We start from the raw sequence: 20189 nt of genomic DNA, 5'->3' as shown, positions 1-20189 counted from the left end.
AAAAGTCAAGGACATGCACGAAGGCATGGTTTGAAACGGCTATTGGTGGTATATGGACGAAAGACTTGGCGAACTTCCCCTGCATAAGCGAGGGTGCGTATCGCTAGCGCTACGTGTCATTTGTGCTGAGTGTCATTTGTCCTACGTGTCATTTGTGCTACGTGCCGCTATCGCTACGTTGATTAGTGCTACAAATAATTTGTCGATGAGTCGCTATCATTCGTTCATTATCACTACGTGTCGACAGCACTACATCTTTTAGCGCGACGTGTCATTATCGCTACGTGTCAATACCACTACTTACTGACGACTCTCTCTTTCTCATTTTTTCAGTCTCTCGCTCTCACTCGTTGTTTGTGTGTAGATGTATGTCTGTGTATGTATGTGTGTGCGTGTGTCTGTCTGTTTCAGTGTGTGTGTGTGTGTGTGCCTGTGTGTGTGTGTGTGTGTGTGACTCTCTCTATCTCTCTCTATCTCTCTCTCTTGCTCACTCGCTCGCTCACTCACTCTGTCTCTCTCTCTCTCTCTCTTCTCTCTCTCTCTCTCTCTGCCTCTCTCTCTCTCTCTCTTTCTCTCTCTCTCTCTCTCTCTCTCTCTCTCTCTCTCTCTCTATATCTCTCTCTCGCTCTCTCTGAAGGAATATTTTGTTGTTCCTTTTAATTTGCCAGAGATTTGTAATTTTCGGAAGAAAGTCTCTGGATGATTTTCAGTTGTTTCTTTAGAAAAAAAGGGCTTTGTTTTTGACTAATTGTAAGACAGTGTTATTGCATATATTTGTAAATGGAAATATTGACATAAGGTATAACTGAGGATATTGAAACCTTTTCTTCTCTCCCAAATTCTTTTATGAAATGAGAGGGGGAGAGAGAGAGGGGGGGGATTGACAGACGAAAAAGCGCGTGAAAGCGGAAGAGAGAGAGACAGTTAAAAGGGATGGAGGGTGCTTTTTATTTTATGGTTGGTTGGTTTTAGTTCTTAATGCACTGTTTTTGACAATAGTTTTCATTCGGTAAAAGCCAAATTCAATTACCGCTCTCTCTCTCTCTCTCTCTCTCTCTCTCTCTCTCTCTCTCTCTCTCTCTCTCTCTCTCTCTCTCTCTCTTCATTACACACACACACACACACACACACATACACACACACACACACACACACACACACACCGCACACACACACACACGCACAAACGCATACGTACACACGGTATCGTACACACAAACTCACACACAGAAAAACATCCGTGTATGTATATACGGTATCATGCGAGAGAGAGAGAGAGAGAGAGGTAGAGAGTGGGGAGGGGGAAATCCAAGATTAAGGGTGGGTACGAAGTCAACGTAGTTGGCATCGCTGATAGCCGTGCTATTGCCAGACACGAACTGACTCGAGCAGACTTTTCAATGGCACGACAAACCCCTGTCGTCGGATTGCTTGCACCCATCGCGTACTTCGCTGTTGCGCCTTCGCACTTGCACCCATCGGAAAGCCATACAATGACAAATTCTGTCCACCGTATTTCTCTTTCTTCATTCCACTGTTGCACTTGCAGTTGCAAACACAACAGTTTGCCTCGTCGTCTCCGCACTTGACTTTGCACCAAGCCTCGTTGTCGATTTTTCCTTTTGCCCCCTAGTTCCGGTAGATCTGACAATAAACTTCACAGCGCATGCGCCAAAATTTAAGTGAAAAAGGTCTATTGCAATCCGGGTTGAGTCATTTGTGCATTCAACACGGAGATCGTGTTACTGAAGTTGACTAGACTTGAGCGACTCGCCCATTGTTGGATGGTTTCCCGTTCGAGACGACGTAAATAAATTGGACCTGAAAGAGAGGGCGAGTCCGATTTGAGGTTGAGATACAGCGAAGTAAGTTGTAACACAGGGCAAGCTGTAAGCGAGGGGGTACCCAGCCAGCAACATTATGCGCAGCGAATGCGTCTCGCAGTCGCCAAATAATGCGTTCCAACTGCGAAAGACGCACTCGATACGCGCGCGCGAGATTTTGCAAATCGAAATCAGTGCGTGACGAATTCGTTTTCCCTCAGATAACGAAGACTTGTGCAACATCAAGACTAAGTATGCGCTCTCACGCAGACGTCACGATTGCTTTACGCACTCACGCAGGTGACACAACTACTTTACGCACTCTCCATGCAGATGTTACAATTGCTTTACACACTCTCCATGCAGATGTCACGATTGTTTTACGCACTCCCACGAAGTTGACACGACTACTTTACGCACTCTCACAACTACTTTACGCAATCTCACGCAGTCGACACCTCCACTTTACGAAATCTCACGCAGGCCACAAAATTGCTTTACACACTCTCACGCAGACAACACGATCACTTTGCGCACATCACACAATAATTGTAATGCATTCGAAGAGGCACAGTCTCTTACTTAAACAAACAAAATAATTTGCAGTCCACAACATTTTATTAATGAAAACAAAGGTCAAGTGTTCATTTGATCAAAAATAATATTAACCCTAACAAACTTTCCAATAATTGAAAACAAATATACTGTATAAACAAGTCGCGTAAGGCGAAAATACAATATTTAGTCAAGTAGCTGTCGAACTCACAGAATGAAACTGAACGCAATGCAACGCAGCAAGACCGTATACTCGTAGCATCGTCAGTCCACCGCTCACGGCATAGGCAGTGAAATTGACAAGAAGAGCGGGGTAGTAGTTTCGCTGGGAAGGATAGCACGCTTTTCTGTACCTCTCTTCGTTTTAACTTTCTGAGCGTGTTTTTAATCCAAACATATCATATCTATATGTTTTTGGAATCAGGAACCGACCAAAAATACGATTCAAGTGTTTTTAAATTGATTTGGAAAATTTAATTTTGATAATAATTTGTATATATTTAATTTTCAGAGCTTGTTGTTAATCCAAATATAACATATTTATATGTTATTGGAATCAGTAAATGATGGAGAATAAGATGAACGTAAATTTGGATCGTTTTATAAAAAAAATATTTTTTTTACAATTTTCAGATTTGATGACCAAAGTCATCAATTAATTTTTAAGCCACAACGCTGAAATGCAATACCAACGTCCGGGCTTTGTCGAAGATTACTTGACCAAAATTTCAACCAATTTGGTTGAATATTGAGGGCGTGACAGTGCCGCCTCAACTTTCACGAAAAGGCGGATATGACGTCATCAAAGACATTTATCAAAAAAATGAAAAAAACGTCTGAGGATATCATACCCAGGAACTCTCATGTCAAATTTCATAAAGATCGGTCCAGTAGTTTGGTCTGAATCGCTCTACACGCACGCACACACACACACACACACACACACACACACACATACACCACGACCCTCATCTCGATTCCCCCCTCGATGTTAAAACATTTAGTCATAACTTGACTAAATGTAAAAATGAAGGACATTTGACCCTGACATGGCTGTGAACCTTAGGCACACATATGTAAAAAAAAAAAAAGGAAAACAAGTCGCGTAAGGCGAAAATACAATATTTAGTCAAGTAGCTGTCGAACTCACAGAATGAAACTGAACGCAATGCCATTTTTCAGCAAGACCGTATACTCGTAGCATCGTCAGTCCACCGCTCATGGCAAAGGCAGTGAAATTGACAAGAAGAGCGGGGTAGTAGTTGCGCTAAGAAGGATAGCACGCTTTTCTGTACCTCTCTTTGTTTTAACTTTCTGAGCGTGTTTTTAATCTAAACATATCATATGTATATGTTTTTGGAATCAGGAACCGACAAGGAATAAGATGAAAGTGTTTTTAAATTGATTTGGACAATTTAATTTTGATAATAATTTTTATATATTTAATTTTCAGAGCTTGTTTTTAATCCGAATATAACATATTTATATGTTTTTGGAATCAGCAAATGATGGAGAATAAGGTAAACGTAAATTTGGATCGTTTTATAAATTTTTATTTTTTTTTACAATTTTCCGATTTTTAATGACCAAAGTCATTAATTAATTTTTAAGCCACCAAGCTGAAATGCAATACCGAAGTCCGGGCTTCGTCGAAGATTACTTGACCAAAATTTCAACCAATTTGGTTGAAAAATGAGGGCGTGACAGTGCCGCCTCAACTTTCACGAAAAGCCGGATATGACGTCATCAAAGACATTTATCAAAAAAATGAAAAAAACGTTCGGGGATTTCATACCCAGGAACTCTCATGTCAAATTTCATAAAGATCGGTCCAGTAGTTTAGTCTGAATCGCTCTACACACACACACACACACACACACACACACGCACAGACACACACACATACACCACACCCTCGTTTCGATTCCCCCTCGATGTTAAAATATTTAGTCAAAACTTGACTAAATATAAAAAAGGAAACTTTTGACACTCGAAGATCCTGTTAAAGTCGTAAATAGAAGCAGCAAAAGAGAGTGAGTGAAGTGCCAAGTAGTTGCCTCCTTTGTGCTGAACGCTCATTGTCAATAAGAAGCGACCATTTTAGTTTTTCCTTGTCCGGGTGTCCTGCAGCTAATACAAAAAGATGTAAAAGATCAACTTTTATCACATCTGTTATGGTCGGCCGTGAACTATCGATGGCACATCAACACATGGGAAATACTTGTATCCCGGGAGCAATAAATACTACCAAAAACGTCATCTACGTTACTGTCCGGTGTAAGGAACTCAGATTACCCCAGAACTCATTTTTTTCAACGGCTTTGTTGATCTCGCATAAACTCTACATTGACTATCCTCCCAAGACGGTACACTTATTTGAGGGAGAACAGCATGTCAGAGGCTTGCAAGTGAAGAAAATTCGTGGTCAAAACAAATAGCTTTTACCGCAAAATACGATTATTTTGTTACGTCCCTTGAATGACGGAAGTAAATTTCTAAGTTAGAATAATATTTGTTTGGAACCAATTAGACCCCATGAGTGTTAAGTACAACAGGTCGATCATCAGTTCGTGTGAAAGGGAGGGGCCATAGTCAGTGTCAAGTGTATGCGGATCAACAAGGCCGGTGAGTAAACTGAGTTCAGGAGTCATCTGAGTTCGTTACACCAGGCGTACTTATTAAATTTATGAATTTATTTTAGAAATATAAAAAAAGAACTTTCTGATCATATGCATTATAATTTTAAATGACACGACCATCACTGCTGTTGCTGCAGTCATTATTGTGCAGGAGGAAGTCATTGTGCGTCGACACCATGGCTAACAGTAAATGTTGTGTTGTATTTAGCAAATAATAATTAATGACACTCTTTTGTGTGCTTCGTGTGTCTGCATTGCTGATGAACCAAATACAATAGAATTCAACTCAATTGTTGGTGTCGCTCAAAACGTACATGTTCATTGTGTTCAAGTCTATTGAATACATGGTCATGCCCGATGAGTCAAGAAATACTTTTTAACTAATGAGATAAGAAGGCTATTAAGAGGTATTATCTTAAAAAAAAATTAAACAAAATTAAAGTTTGTTGCGTCAGTTTCTTAATGTAGAGAATTTGCTGTCTTGAGAGATCCGAGGAAGAAGTGAATGTTGCCCGACTAGCCTACTAGCCCAGTGGTTAAGACGTCTGCCTTTCGTGTGGAAGGTTCAGGTTAAGGGTGGACATTTTTCAATCTCCCAGGTCAACTTCTGCGCATACCTGTCAGTACCTTAACCCGCTTCGTATATACACGCAAACACAAGCCCAAATATGCACGGAAAAAATCTTATAATCCGTGTCAGAGTTCGGTGGGTTAGAGAAACACGAAAATACCCAGCAGACATCCCCCCATAAAACGCATAATGGCAACCGAAATGGCAGTGAACACGGTCAACAACGACGTGGGAGTTGCAGCCCATGAACGAAGAAGAAGAATACATATTTTAACCACAATTTTGTTTGCGAATTTGACTACGCTGGTTTCAACATTTCAACTTTTAAAATGGTAGTCATTGACCTCGCATTGTGTTTCACATCACCCACATTATGACCGATGTTATGTAAAACGAATGACCATTTTCATCAGCCATGACTGCATTTAAAAAAAAAATGTACACACCATAAGTATGATAACAAAGAACAAAGCTCATGTTTCTAAGATCATAATCAAATAGGTTGATCTTTTCAGAACCTGATTTGGTGATAAATCTAATTGCCGCAATCAAGAGCAGCGGTCATCTCTCACTGACGTCTCCGTCCATACCTGACACTTCATCACACATGGCAGGCAGCAGTAGACGTGGGGTCCTTGATAAGGAAAATCTCCACACTGGTGAAGTACATGAATCAAATGATGAAGAAACTCTTGCAACAGGAACAGGAACTGAGGAAAACAACAGTGTCAGCAACAAGGATGACATATTGACGTCTCTCATCTCAGCCAGTCGCCATGGGGACCTTGGGACTGTTAAGAAACTTGTTAGTGCCCTTGACGTCAATTGTGTGGACAGTTCTGGTAATTCAGCTCTCCACATGGCCGCCACACACGGTCATGCTGACCTGGCTTTGTTTTTAATTAGCAGGGGAGCACAGGTAGATGTTGAGGACAGGGAAGGGTTTACAGCTTTACACCTTGCTGCTCGTTATGGTCACACTCAGGTAGCTGCGTGTCTGTTAGAGAAGGGGGCTGGGCTGGATGTGAAGACTGGGCTACATGGGTGGACACCGCTATACGTAGCTTGTCATTATAACCAGTTAGACATGGTTGACTTTCTTATTAAACACGGAGCTCTTGTCAGTGCCGAAACCAATGACAAAATGGTGTCTCTCCATGAAGCAACCCTTCAGGGTAATGTGGGGATTTGTAGTCGCCTGATCTCTCATGGTGCTGACGTCAATGCTCTGACAGAACAGGGGAAAACGTCTGTGCACTTGGCGTGTCACAAAGGACATCACAGTGTTCTTTGTGTCCTCCTAAATCATGGTGCCAGTGTGACTATAACAGATACGCTGGGTGCGAGAGCACTGCACTATGCAAGTCTTCAGGGCCATGTAGAGGTGGTGAACACCCTGCTGAAGCATGGTGCTGACATCAACACAACAACCACACAGGGGGTCACAGCACTGCACAATGCAAGTCTTCAGGGCCACGTAGAGGTAGTGAACACTCTGTTGAAGCATAATGCTGAAATCAACATACGAGGCAAAAAGGATGTCACACCACTGCACTATGCGAGTCTAAAAGGCCATGTAGAGGTGGTGAACACTCTGTTGAAGCATGGTGCTGATATCACTACAACAGACACAAGAGGTCTCACAGCACTGCACTTTGCAAGCCTAAATGGAAAAATTGAGGTTGTGAAAACTTTGTTAAAGTGTGGCACTGACATCAACACAACAGACTCATATGGTTTCACAGCACTGTACTATGCGAGTAAAAATGGTTATGTGGAGTTGATGAACATTCTGTTGAAGCATGGTGCTGACACCAACACAACAGGTACTCAAGGTTTCACAACACTGCACTGTGCGTGTCAAAATGATCATTTCGAGGTGGTGAACACTCTGTTGAAGCATGGTGCTGACTTCACCGCAAAAACCACAGTCGGTGGCACAGCACTGCACTTTGCGAGTGCCAAGGGTAATGTAGAGGTGGTGAACACGCTGTTGAAGCATGGTGCTGACATCAACACCACAGACACACATGGTCTCACAGCACTGCACTATGCGAGTCACGAGGGCCATGTAGAGGTGGTGAACTCTCTGTTGAAACATGGTGCTGACATCAACACAACAGACACACAGGGTGTCACAGCACTGCGCATAGCGAGTCAAGAAAGCCATGTAGAGGTGGTGAATACTCTGTTGAAGCATGGTGCTGACATCAACACCACAGACACACAGGGTTTCACAGCACTGCACGTAGCGAGTCAAAATGGCCATGTAGAGGTGGTGAACACTCTGTTGCAGCATGGTGCTGGCATCAACACAACAGACACACAGGTTTTCACAGCACTGCGCATAGCGAGTCAAGAAAGCCATGTAGATGTGGTGATCACTCTGTTAAAGCATGGTGCTGATATCAACACCACAGACACACAGGGTGTCACAGCACTGCAATATGCGAGTCAAGAGGGCCATGTAGAGGTGGTGAACACTCTGTTGAAGCATGGTGCTGACATTAACACCACAGACACACAGGGTGTCACAGCACTGCACTGTGCGAGTCAAGCGGGCCATGTAGATGTGGTGAACACTCTGTTAAAGCATAGTGCTGACATCAACAGAACAGACACACAGGGTTTCACAGCACTGCGCGTAGCGAGTCAAGAGGGCCATGTAGATGTCGTGATCACTCTGTTAAAGCATGGTGCTGACATCAACATAACAGACACAGAGGATTGGACAGCTCTGCACAATGCGAGTCAAAATGGCCATGTAGAGGTGGTCAACACTCTGTTGAAGCATGGTGCTGATATCAACACAAGAACCACACATGGTGTCACAGCACTGCACTTTGCGAGTCAAAATGGCCATGTGGAAGTAGTGAACACTATTTTGAAGCATGGTACTGACATCACCACGGCAACAACACAGGGTGTCAGAGCTTTGTACTCTGCGAGTAAAAATGGCCATGTAGAGGTAGTGAACATTCTTATGAAGCATGGTGCTGACATCACCACAACAACTACACAGGGTGTCACATCACTGCACTATGCGAGTCACAGTGGTCATTTAGATATGGTGGTCACTTTGTTGAAGCGTGGTGCTGACATCAACACAACAGACAGACATTGTTTCACAGCACTGCATTTGGCGAGTCACAAGGGCCACATTGAGGTGGTGAACACTCTGTTGAAGCACGGTGCTGACATCAACACAACAACCACACAGGGTGTCACAGCACTGCACTGTGCGAGTCAAAATGGCCATGTAGAGGTGGTAAACACTTTGTTGAAGCATGATGCAGAAACAAACACAGCAAACACAGACGGAGTGACAGCACTGCACTATGCGAGTCAAAATGCCCATGTAGAGTTGGTGAACACTTTGTTGAAGCATGGTGCTGACATCAACACAACAACCACATATGATGATACCGCATTGCTTTGTGCGAGTCAAAATGGTCATGTAGAAGTGGTGAACTCTCTGTTGAAGCATGGTGCTGACATCAACACAACAAAAAGACAGGGTTTCACAGCACTGCTTTGTGCGAGTCAAAATGGCAATGTAGAAGTGGTGAACTCTCTGTTGGAGCATGGTGTTGACATAAACACGACAACCACACAGGGTGCCACCGCTATGCACATAGCGAGTCAAAATGGCCATGTAGAGGTGGTGAACACTCTGTTGAAGCATGGTGTTGACATCAACACAACAACCACACAGGGAGCCACCGCTTTGCACATTGCGAGTCAAAATGGCCATGTAGAGGTGGTGAACACTCTGTTGGAGCATGGTGCTGACATTTGTTTAAAAACAACCACACAGGGTTTAACAGCACATCACTGTGCGAGTCAAGAGGGCCATACAGAGGTCGTGACCACTCTGTTGAAGCATGGTGCTGACATCAACACAACAACCACAAAGGGTGCCATAGCATTGCACTATGCGAGTCTTCAGGGCCATGTAGAAGTGGTGAATACTCTGCTGAAGCATGGCGCTGACATTAACACAGCCACCACACAGGGTGCCACAGCACTGCACGCTGCGACCCTTAAGGGCCACGTGAAGGTGGTGAACACTCTGTTAAAGCATGGTGCTGACATTACCATGACAACCGCAAAAGATTTCACAGCACTGCACTGTGCGAGTCGAAAAGGTCATGTAGAAGTGGTGAACACTCTGTTGGAGCATGGTGCCGACATCTCAGGGACTACCAGAAAAGGGAACACAGCAATTAGGTTAGCAAGAGGAAAGGGACATAAAGAAGTAGTGAACACTCTCGCCCAGCATGGCGCCACTGAATAGCAGCGGTCGACGCTTACAAAACACGAAGGTTCGTAGGAACACGAAGGCACTGTGCGTGCCATTAACTCTGCCATTTTGATGTCTGTTGAAGCATGGGTTTAGTTACACATGCTCCTGCTTCACAACCGTCAAAAGCTGCGTCGACGTTCATCATATGAGGTTTCAAAAAACTGCAAACAAACATTTCAGGTTTGTTCCCACAGATGAGTCTGTTTGCTGACACAATTCGATGCAAAATGAGCAAGACTATTTTATTTTTTTTATTTATTTTATTTACGAGAATTTATATCGCGCACATATCTCACCACACAAGGCGACTCAAGGCGCATGTTACCTATTAATGCCGTGTGAGAGGGAATTTGTTACACAATATATCACGCATTCACATCGACCAGCAAACCTCAAGCCTATTAGGGCGAGCATTCACCTTTCACGGCCTTTATTCCAAGTCACACGGGTACTTGATGGACATTTTTATGTAGGCTTTTTTTCCATCGCCTGTATGGCTTTTTATTCGTTTTTTTCCCCAAGGAGGGTTCCTTTGGCACATGTATTACGCCTAATTCTTTTACAGAGATGACAACTGTTTCTGAAATATGTGTCGACTTTGTAATTTCATCCCTTTGATTACATAACTTGTTGTTACGCCATGCTCTTTTTGAGACTGCCCATTGCATCTCCGATACCTCACTGGTATTGTCTGGCTAGAGACGAGGCTGCCTGATTTCCTCACACGGGTCTTAAGTGGTCATAAATGTTATTCTAGGGCAACTTAATTAGGGCTCTCATAATGTACTGCTGTAAAGTTGTCTTTTGTAGTACTGCACTGTTTTGTGACCATGACGGTAGCTTGGTGTCTGAAAATTGTGAATAAGAAAATATTCAGGTTTAACCTATTTAAACCCGGAAAAGTCTCCAAAATGAATTGATTTATGTTTGGTGCAGTCCGCACAGAGTATGTGAACTATAAAAGTGTGAACGATCAAACGATTGTGCTGTATTGACTAAAAGTAATATAAGGTAGGTGGTCTGTGACCCCATTTCATAGTGTCTGGATGTTGATCCACGTTCTCCTGTATGTGCTTGACTGTGAGAATCTTTTAAACAAGGGGATGCTCTCCGAACTTAGTTTGCAAAGACGGGAATGAAAGTTCCCATTCGGAGATCTGGAAATCGGGATTTGGAATAGTTTAACTTTCCTAATTTTGACCTCCCCAAAGTCTGGGGAAACTTTGAAGATGTGTAGATTGTTTCGTATGTCTTTCAATGCAGTGGCTCCAAACTGTGTAAACATTCACAAATACTCTGATAGATTTGTCCCCTGGACCTCTAGGGTTGAGGGACCTGGCTGCCTCTTGAACCCCCGGCTTATTTTTATTATGATTTGCTTTTTAAATTTTTTTTTTATCAAAGTTCTGCTTTGTAAAGAGCACTGGTAATTGTGAAGCAGGCTTGTGTCTGTACAAACCAATGTGAACCAGAGAACAGACTCAAGGGAAGGAGAGTGAAGAGGTTGAATGGGTACTTGTGGACAGAAGCAAGGACATTTGTTGTACTGGTCATCTACCAGCCGTACTGTAGTTTTTATACTGTATAGTGTGGAAAGAATTCCACAACAGTTATCAACTGTTTTTTTCCTCAGTTTTATTCTGTTCTTTGAAAAATGTATTCTGTCATTATGTAATGATATCATGCCTTGCGAAACAGATGCCATTTTCTACGAATCATTCCCATTTGGAGCTATATTTGATGAGATTTGTGTCAGACTGGCAACGTTACTTAAATTATATATTGCTGTTGTACATTGCGTGTTTTGGAAGTAATCCGTGGTACTCCATTGTGTTTAACAATGGTATCGATTGTTAGTGAAGTCGCTTTGATTTATTTTAAAAGCAAAATGCACTCCAGAACTTTACTTGTCATCAAAATGTCGTCTGCAGTGGGCATCATCCACAACACTGTAGTTTGTTTTACGGTGTGTAATACTGGAAGAGTTTTGTTTTAAACACTGAGCACAATTGTTCCCTTTCATTTTAATAAAAACGCTTGTATACTTATTATTGTGTAAATATGTTTTGCCTTGAGAACGATAAACAATTTTATCGCTTAAATGATTTTATGCGGCACAGGATTTAATAAGATCTATGTCAGTCCCGTATTGTTACTCGGATGATATACTGATGTTGTACATTACTTTTTTTATGGACGTTAAACTTTTATATGTTTGGTTTATACAATGTTGAAACATGTGCTATTAGAGTGGGCCATTTGTTATTTATATATTAGGATAAAGCAGTGTTAGCAAAGCTTCCCGCCAATTAATGATGGTGAACTGTAATGACTTTGATAATGTATGTCTTTTACCGTATGTTCTTTATTAACTCAACAAAATGAGATTTCCTTTTGATTTTATTCCATGTGAACCATTGCTTGCGGTTCATTCCTTCAAGATGAAGTTTTATTGGCAGTTTTTCGCTTGGGTTTGAAGCTAATGTACTGATCTCCCCCGCGTGTTAGGGGGTGTCCCATATTGGGACGAGAAAGAATTTACCCGATGCTCCCCAGCATGTCGTAAGAGGCGACTAACGGATTCTGTTTCTCCTTTTACCCTTGTTAAGTGTTTCTTGTATAGAATATAGTCAATGTTTGTATAGATTTTAGTCAAGCAGTATGTAAGAAATGTTAAGTCCTTTGTACTGGAAACTTGCATTCTCCCAGTAAGGTAATACATTGTACTACGTTGCAAGCCCCTGGAGCAAACTTTTGATTAGTGCTTTTGTGAACAAGAAACAATTGACAAGTGGCTTTATTCCATCTCCCCCCTTCCCCCGTCGCGATATAACCTTCGTGGTTGAAAACGACGTTAAACACCAAAGAAAGAAAGAAAGAAATGTACTGATTATACTGTGCAGTATGGATAGTACGGTATTCGGTTTCAGATGTTTGACATCTTGTTGTTTTTCTTCGCTGTTAAAGGCAAACGTATATTTTGTGTATCATTGTGTTAACCACTTGCTTGAGAACAGCTGACGCTATACAGTATCAAATCATTATCGTGTGGTATGGGATTTGCTCAGATTTCTGTCAGATCCGCTACATTACTTGGTTAATAACCCCCTGAAGTACATACCTAATGTTGGAACATTTAAGTTTTTACGATTGTTTTTCTACAATTTTGATAGAGACTATAGACCTTTTCATCCCCTTTTAACATTTACCAAAAAGTATATTTAGAGAAAGTCCTAATCCCAAATAAGATATTTGGCTTAGCCACCTGTTCTATTCTTCTCACTTGTTTGTTTGTTAGTGAACTCTCAACTCCTCTTAATCATATTAATTTTTTTTGGATTTATTGCGTTGATTGTGTTGTGCTGTGTTGTGCTTTATATATACCATGCTGGCTAATCACCTGCAGCTTTATCGTTCTTTGTGGACGTTGGTATGTTGATTGATTGTTTTTTGTATGGTAGACACGTTGTTTTCTTTAATGTAGGCACAGTCCTTCCCGTGTAAGTGATTCAACACTCCATGTGTGATGTGTCCAGCTGGCTTCAAAACCAGTTGTCGCTATCGGCGTGGGTTCGACCCCCACGTTCGGCGAGGGATTTATTTCCAAGCGTCAACTTTGTGCAGACTTTACTCGGTGTCCGAACACCCCCGTGTGCACGCATGCACACGATAAAGAACCCAAGTTCATAGCGGAAGTCTCAGGGCTTGGAAACATGAATACACGTATGCACGAAAAGACAAAAATGGGTAGCGCTGTACTGTATGGCAGCTTGCTTTCCCCAGTGAAAAAGCAGCCCGAATTTCCTTGAGGACTATATGAAATGTTTCTTATCCTTATCCGTGTTAGCAATACCGATATATATCTATCGCTCCAGGCTTTTACATGACTTAAGGGCATCCTTCAATTTCGGCACAAAACAAAAATCAACTACATGCCTGATTCCTATGCCGAGTTAGAATATTTTGGTGAATTAAAATCGAAGATTTTCATCTTTGTCAGTTACGAACATAACTATTTCAGCCATACACACGAAAATAATCCCAAAATTGTAGATAAAGCAGTCAGGATTTTGGTGCATGTCAAGGATGCTTTTATCTCATGTAAAATCCTGAGCGGATCTATGGTAACTTACGAGATCGTGTACTCGGTGTCATTTTTATGCTTTAGAAAGGTGTGCCTATTTTACCACATTATGTAGTGTTTATACCTTCTATTTTTTTCCACAAGTATTCAAATGTTGATTGTCTTTCTGTGTACCCTTTATCTTTTGCTGCTATGAAGACAAACAAGATTTTAACGCCTTTTCTCTATATTTGTCTAATTGAAAGAAATGTTTACACAAGTGTCTGTAGAAATACAGATTTGTACTGACTTTGGAAGCAGATATGTACTGCTGTAAGTTATCCCTTCTTAACTTGCTCATATAAGACTTTTTATTTGTGCTGCAACCCCGCTTTCTAAATTCTGCTGACACACATTCACCTAACGCTGCAACACAGATCTTTTATTTTCTTATTTGTTCTTGATAAATTGGAGACAAAAAAATGACTAAATTCCAAAACAAATGTCTGTACTGTGATGATACTTTTGATACACATACACAAAACAACGTCTATGAAGGAAAATTGTGGATTATTTCATAAATGTATGCTAGTGAGCAGTGTCTACTTCATGTAGTGTGAACGTGAAATCGTTTCTTTTCAAAACTTCCGAAAACTTTGAACAGGTTAGTGTACTTTTACAAAATTACAATTAATATGGCCTGGAGAGAGTGATGATGTTTTAGTTTGAGTGCCATTTCAATAAATGTGCTTTTCTGTACTGCCACGATTGTGTTTATTGATGCTTCACAGTGAGAATGTGTATGTTAGTGACGGACTACAAATAGAATATTTCAAAGATAATATGGAGTATTTGATGTTTCAAAACACTTGCTGTGACAAAATCAGTGGAGATCTCGTCAGATACACTTTATTAATCTGTTTACTCTCTTTCGGGTTAGAGATCATATCTTTGGGTACGAGCCCCCCCCCCCCCTCTCTCTCTCTCTCTCTCTCTCTCTCTCTCTCTCTCTCTCTCTCACACACACACACACACGTACACACACACACACACACACGGTTCCATGGAGCAACCTATCAGGGCTATACACTGTCGACAGGCTTTGGGCGATACAAGACCAGGTAAGCACGATGAACAGTAACTAATTCATGTAGCTACAGCAGCAGTGCACGCCGAGAGGAGAGAGATGAAGTTGATGTACACACTGAGATTCGGACTACACTGTTGCACCGTCAGCCACGCTGCTGTGATAATGGTGGGCCGTAGACGGTCAGCCAAAGACTGGGAAATGACACTGATTGAAATAGGAAAGATCTCCGATGGCGAAACTATAAATGACGTCATCTGGTCAGCACCTTTCTCGAGAACAAAGCATCGCTCAGAACCAGCGCCCTTCCATAATACTGGTTCTGAACGACGCTTAGTTCTCGAGATAAGTGTGACCACATGACGTCATTCATACTTTCGTCATCAAAGATCTTTGGTATTTCAATCAGTGTCATTTCCCAGTTCTGTGTTCTGAGGTCGTTTTGACTGATTTGACAAGTTGAGAAAACCAATGACATTTTATTTTTGCGAAGCAACTGAATATGACAAGAAAAGAAAGCGTGCAGAAGTATGTTTGGGACCTGCAAGACTTTATGACCATCGATTTCTCCCTTGGAATTAAATGAAGATGTCTGCTTTTCGTCTGCTTTGAAGGTAGGGAGATTTTACAGCGCACACGGTAAATTGCAAGTCGTAATGGACAAGAATGTTGTTATTCTTCTTTCTTCAAAGTACCGTAGATTTGTTCTTGGCCATATTTTCGAGCTGTGCATTGTTATATTATGGGAAAAACACGTTTGAACGCAAATTCACAAAGACATTTTGCTCCGGAACTGCAACATCGATTTGCCATAACAAAAAATTCTGGCTCAATATGCGGAAATTGTGTCATATTTTTTAAATGGATTTGAAGAATTGCTCCTAGTTTACATGGCACTCCGGCCCTGTTCTTTTTTTTGTCACACCCAAAACCGTTATTTGTTTTGGGCGACGCAGCATTATTTTCCGGACTAATCTAATATTACCGAGTGACAATCAACAACTCTAGTCTCTAAGTTACATCCGATCTGTCACCATGAACATTTAGTTGTCCATTGTCCACAAAAAAGAAACACGCATGTGAAGCATACTGTAAGGTATATCAGCAAACCTCCTTGCAAAGAAGAGTAAGCTACAATTACCGTATCTCCTGTTGTGACACACATATGACGCGCCGGTTGATACTGCATTTATGTAGAGTTTCTCCCCAAAATTCTACTTAAGTAGCCTACAAACGGCGCGGTGAAACTCTACTGCAGTACAGTACACGTATAGTAACTCTTCTGCACTTCAGGAGAGTTTCCCCTCGCCGTTTGATACTAACTGCACTGAAGTAGAGTTTTTGGGGAAAGGTGCTATTATTTTGATTTATATTGTTGATGTTTGTTGAGGTCGAGTTGCTGACAGTATCGTGTTTGGTTCTAGAGATTTTTTTCTGGACGATGCTACGGGTGCAACTAATGCAATACAGACAACATGACATTTATTTCGATAGTGACAGTCAGTTATCCTGTTTGTGTGTGTGTGTGTGTGTGTGTGTGTGTGTGTGTGTGTGTGTGTGTGTGTGTGTGTGTGTGTGTGTGTGTGTGTGTGTGTGTGTGTGTGTGTATGTGTGTGTGTCTGGGTCTGTGTGCGTGTGTGCGCGTCTCAGTGTGTGTCACAGTGCGTGTCACTTCTGTTGCAGGGGGGAAATGTTAGCTACTGCATCAGTGAATGTGTGTGTGTGTGTGTATGTGTGTGTGTGTGTGTGTGTGGGTGTTTGCATGTGTGACGGTGAATTCTTTGGATATCCCAATCCAATCCCAGGCCAGTACACAACTCAAGGCATTGACCGAACACGACCATACCCACCTTGGACATCACTAGCTTCATCGGCAGGTACACACTGACGCGTGTCGCTCCACTGGTCAGTGGTCAGCGAACAACGGAATCGTAGTGCAGTCACACTTCCAAAACTCTACATTTATATATAGGTAGAGTTTCTGAAAAACCTGCATGAAGTGCACTTCAGGAGTGTTTCTGGGGAAAGTCGAGTTTCTATACTGTACATAAGTCGAGTTTCTAAACTCTACAAAAGTCGAGTTTCACCGCGCCGTTTGATACTTGCTGTACTGAAGAAGAGTTTCTGAATAAACTGCATAAAGTGCACTTCACGAGAGTTTCTGGGGAAACTCTGCATTAGTTCACAAAGGTGGTAACTTTACCCCCACGTTCAGGAGCCTTTTATAGCGACACACCGTTGACTGGGCATTTAAATGCACTGAACCGACAAGCATTCTCTACACAGGCACACCACAAGTGCATTAGTACACAAGTAATTGTTTGAATGTTTGAATGTTTTGCCTGTGTTAGTATGCTTGCAGCTTGTATTGATGTAGTGTTTCGTTGTTCACTTGTGTGCTGAATGCTGCTGCACATGCATTTTTGCTTTGCTTTGTATGTATTATGTATGTTTGTTTGTTTTTTCATATATGTTTTCATTGTAAAGCGCTTAGAGAACGTAATGCGCTCTATAAATCTCCCATATTATTATTATTATTAATTAAAAAACATTACTTGCAGTCGACACGCTGTGAAACATCTGCCCTTTGGGGTTTCTCCAAAAGTAGATGTTACTAAAAATAGAATGAATAATTCCGTTTAAGGGAAGTAGCTATCTTATCGTACAAACCTTTGATCTTCCATCTGTTATATACTACTCAAAAGATTTGGAATGAAGAAGTATTAAATGAAATAAAGATTTAAGGGGTTACACAAATAAAAGGAAAGTTGAAAGATTAGAAACAAATTATTTGCGTGATGGGCGATTTGAACTAGACAAAATTGAAAGTATGGCCTTGCGCTCTACCGACTGCGCTAACGGGGCTAAATGTCTTTCGAGGCGGAAAAAAGAAGAAAAACCAGTCGCGTAAAGTGATATTACTATATTTAGTCAACCCTTCAAACTAACAGAGTGAAATTGACCGCACCGCAGTTTGTATATACCCAATACAGCTAGGCCGGACATAAGTACACTCTTCAAAAAAAGTTAAGGATCACTTTTTTACTAGCACGCCACACAAAACAGACAAGACCGAATTCTTTCATCTAAAAAAATTATATATTTGAACAACCAAGGAGTAATGACAAACAAAGCAAACATCGAACGCGGCAGCGACAATTTAGCTAGAGTGTGTCAAACGTGACAACCCTCGAAAATGGAATTCACAACAATGTGAATCAGTGTCAATAACGCGTGTGCCCTCCGTTGTGTGCCAGGCATTCAACACATCGTTGGCGCATGGAGCGGATCAGGTTGCATATGAATGCTCTGGGAACTCCATTCCACTCCTGCTTTACAACAGTTGACCCAGATTGGCAGGAGGAGGGTGATGTTGCTGTACCCGACGACAAAGCTCGTCCCACATGTGCTCTATGGGGTTCAGGTTCGGGCTTTTGGCTGGCCACAGCATCCTGTTGACCCTGGCCTGCTGGATGAAGGTGTTTACAGCTGCAGAGCGATGGGGAGGTGCGTTGTCATCCTGAAGAATCGCACGAGGGCCGATCGCTTGGAGGGCTGGAACGACCAGGGGTTGCAGGATCTCATTCTGGTAGCGAACACCGGTCAAGTTGCCAACTACATGGTACAGAGGTGTCCTTAGACGTGTGCTGATCCCTCCCCAGACCATCACAGAGCCTCCGCCAAAACGCTGTCGTTCCAGAACAGCGCCTTCTGCGAAGCGCTCTCCGCGACGTCTCCACACTCGGATGCGACCATCAGCAGGTTCCAAGCAAAAGCGGGACTCATCTGTAAACAACACCTGAGCCCACTGCTGACGTTGCCACCTCACATGTTGAGTGCACCAGGCTCGGCGAGCTGCTCGGTGATTAGCAGTCAGGGTTGTTCCTCGGACTGGACGCCTTGCACGCAAGCCAAAGTTGTGTAAGCGGTTTCGGATCGTCTGACCACTAACAACAGTGTTGGTGGTAGCTTGTAGGCGTTGCCTAATGTTGTTTGCCGTAGCCATTCGTTGTTGCATGAAGCGATCCTCTCTTTATGTGGTGACTCTGGGCCGACCAGAACGTTGTCGCTCCTGCACTCTTCCAGTTGCGTGGAATCTCTGTTTTAGTCTGATGATGACAGAGGGAGCCACTGCAAGCCTCTGGGCCACTTGCCTGGCAGCAACACCGTCGTGTAGCCATCCTATTGCCCTTCCTCTATCCAAATCGCTCAGTTTCCTTCGTGGGGGCATGTTGCTACTGTGCATAATTGTGTCAGCGTGTCAACCTTTAAACACAAGCTGGTGAGCTATGTTCATAGCCAGGACCCTGTTGTAGCACGTGCATCACAACCTTTTGCCTTGGCATGCGTTCCGCAAATTTCATGGGGCTTTAAAAAACACCCCTTTTCTTCCAAAATGCAGAAGCTTTTGAGAAGTCCCACAAAGGGAATTAATTCTGCCTGCCAAACAAAATTCTAGGTCAAGACTCATTGTTCATTTGTTAATTCAAACACATTAATCTTTTAATTATTATGTCGATGTTTAATTTTTTGGCAATTTTTTTTATAATTAGATCCGTTTTTTCAACCGATCCTTAACTTTTTTTGAAGAGTGTATATAAGTGTATTGAAGGAAATAACGCAATATATGTTCATTTTAGGGATTAACGCACTCTCATTTACACGTTTATGCCCTCCACCATTTGAGGTCGGTTTAGCATTAAGATCAAGAGTTCTACGACTTTTTGTGCTTTCTTTAATCCTTTTGACTTGATGTTGAACCTGATTGGATTATACACGCGTGTTGGTTTAAACGTGATTTTATTCAGATGATATAGGGTGGCATGTAATACAAAAGAAAACCTTGGGACCACACAACAAGCTATGCTTAAATTAAGTGCAGATTAGAATTAACAATAAATTATATAGTCTAAGGCCCCGTTCACACAGCTCTAGGTCCTTACCACGATCACGCCGATTGGTGAATGTCTGGATTTTACTGGTGTTGCTCGTTTAGCGTTCATATGTCGGCCATTGGCTAGCTGTTGTCTCTTTCTTTCTCTTTTTTTTTTATCAAGCCTTCCAGTTCTTTGCTAATTCAATTCCTTACATCCGTTTTACAACTGTATAAAACGCACAGTTATGTATGCTCGGCCACATTTCCCC

General features: G+C 42.1%; 1 protein-coding gene and 1 long non-coding RNA gene across 2 annotated transcripts; both read left to right on the top strand.

Annotated features, from left to right (window-relative positions):
* Positions 1–6138: 6138 nt before the first annotated feature.
* Positions 6139–14720, top strand: LOC138949781 (uncharacterized). The gene is made up of 2 exons (XR_011450442.1): positions 6139–6393; positions 13379–14720. It is a non-coding gene; the product is annotated as an uncharacterized lncRNA (long non-coding RNA).
* Positions 6414–14720, top strand: LOC138951393 (serine/threonine-protein phosphatase 6 regulatory ankyrin repeat subunit B-like). The gene has a single exon (XM_070323004.1). It carries the CDS (start codon positions 6448–6450, stop codon positions 9883–9885), a length of 3438 nt encoding a protein of 1145 aa, XP_070179105.1. The 5' UTR covers positions 6414–6447; the 3' UTR covers positions 9886–14720.
* Positions 14721–20189: the final 5469 nt, after the last annotated feature.

The sequence above is a fragment of the Littorina saxatilis genome, linkage group LG16, assembly GCF_037325665.1.
Source record: "Littorina saxatilis isolate snail1 linkage group LG16, US_GU_Lsax_2.0, whole genome shotgun sequence".
Classification (NCBI taxonomy): Eukaryota; Metazoa; Mollusca; class Gastropoda; order Littorinimorpha; family Littorinidae; genus Littorina; species Littorina saxatilis.
The sequence above is the reverse complement of the archived record's forward strand: the minus strand, read 5'-3'. Positions and strand labels throughout refer to the sequence as shown.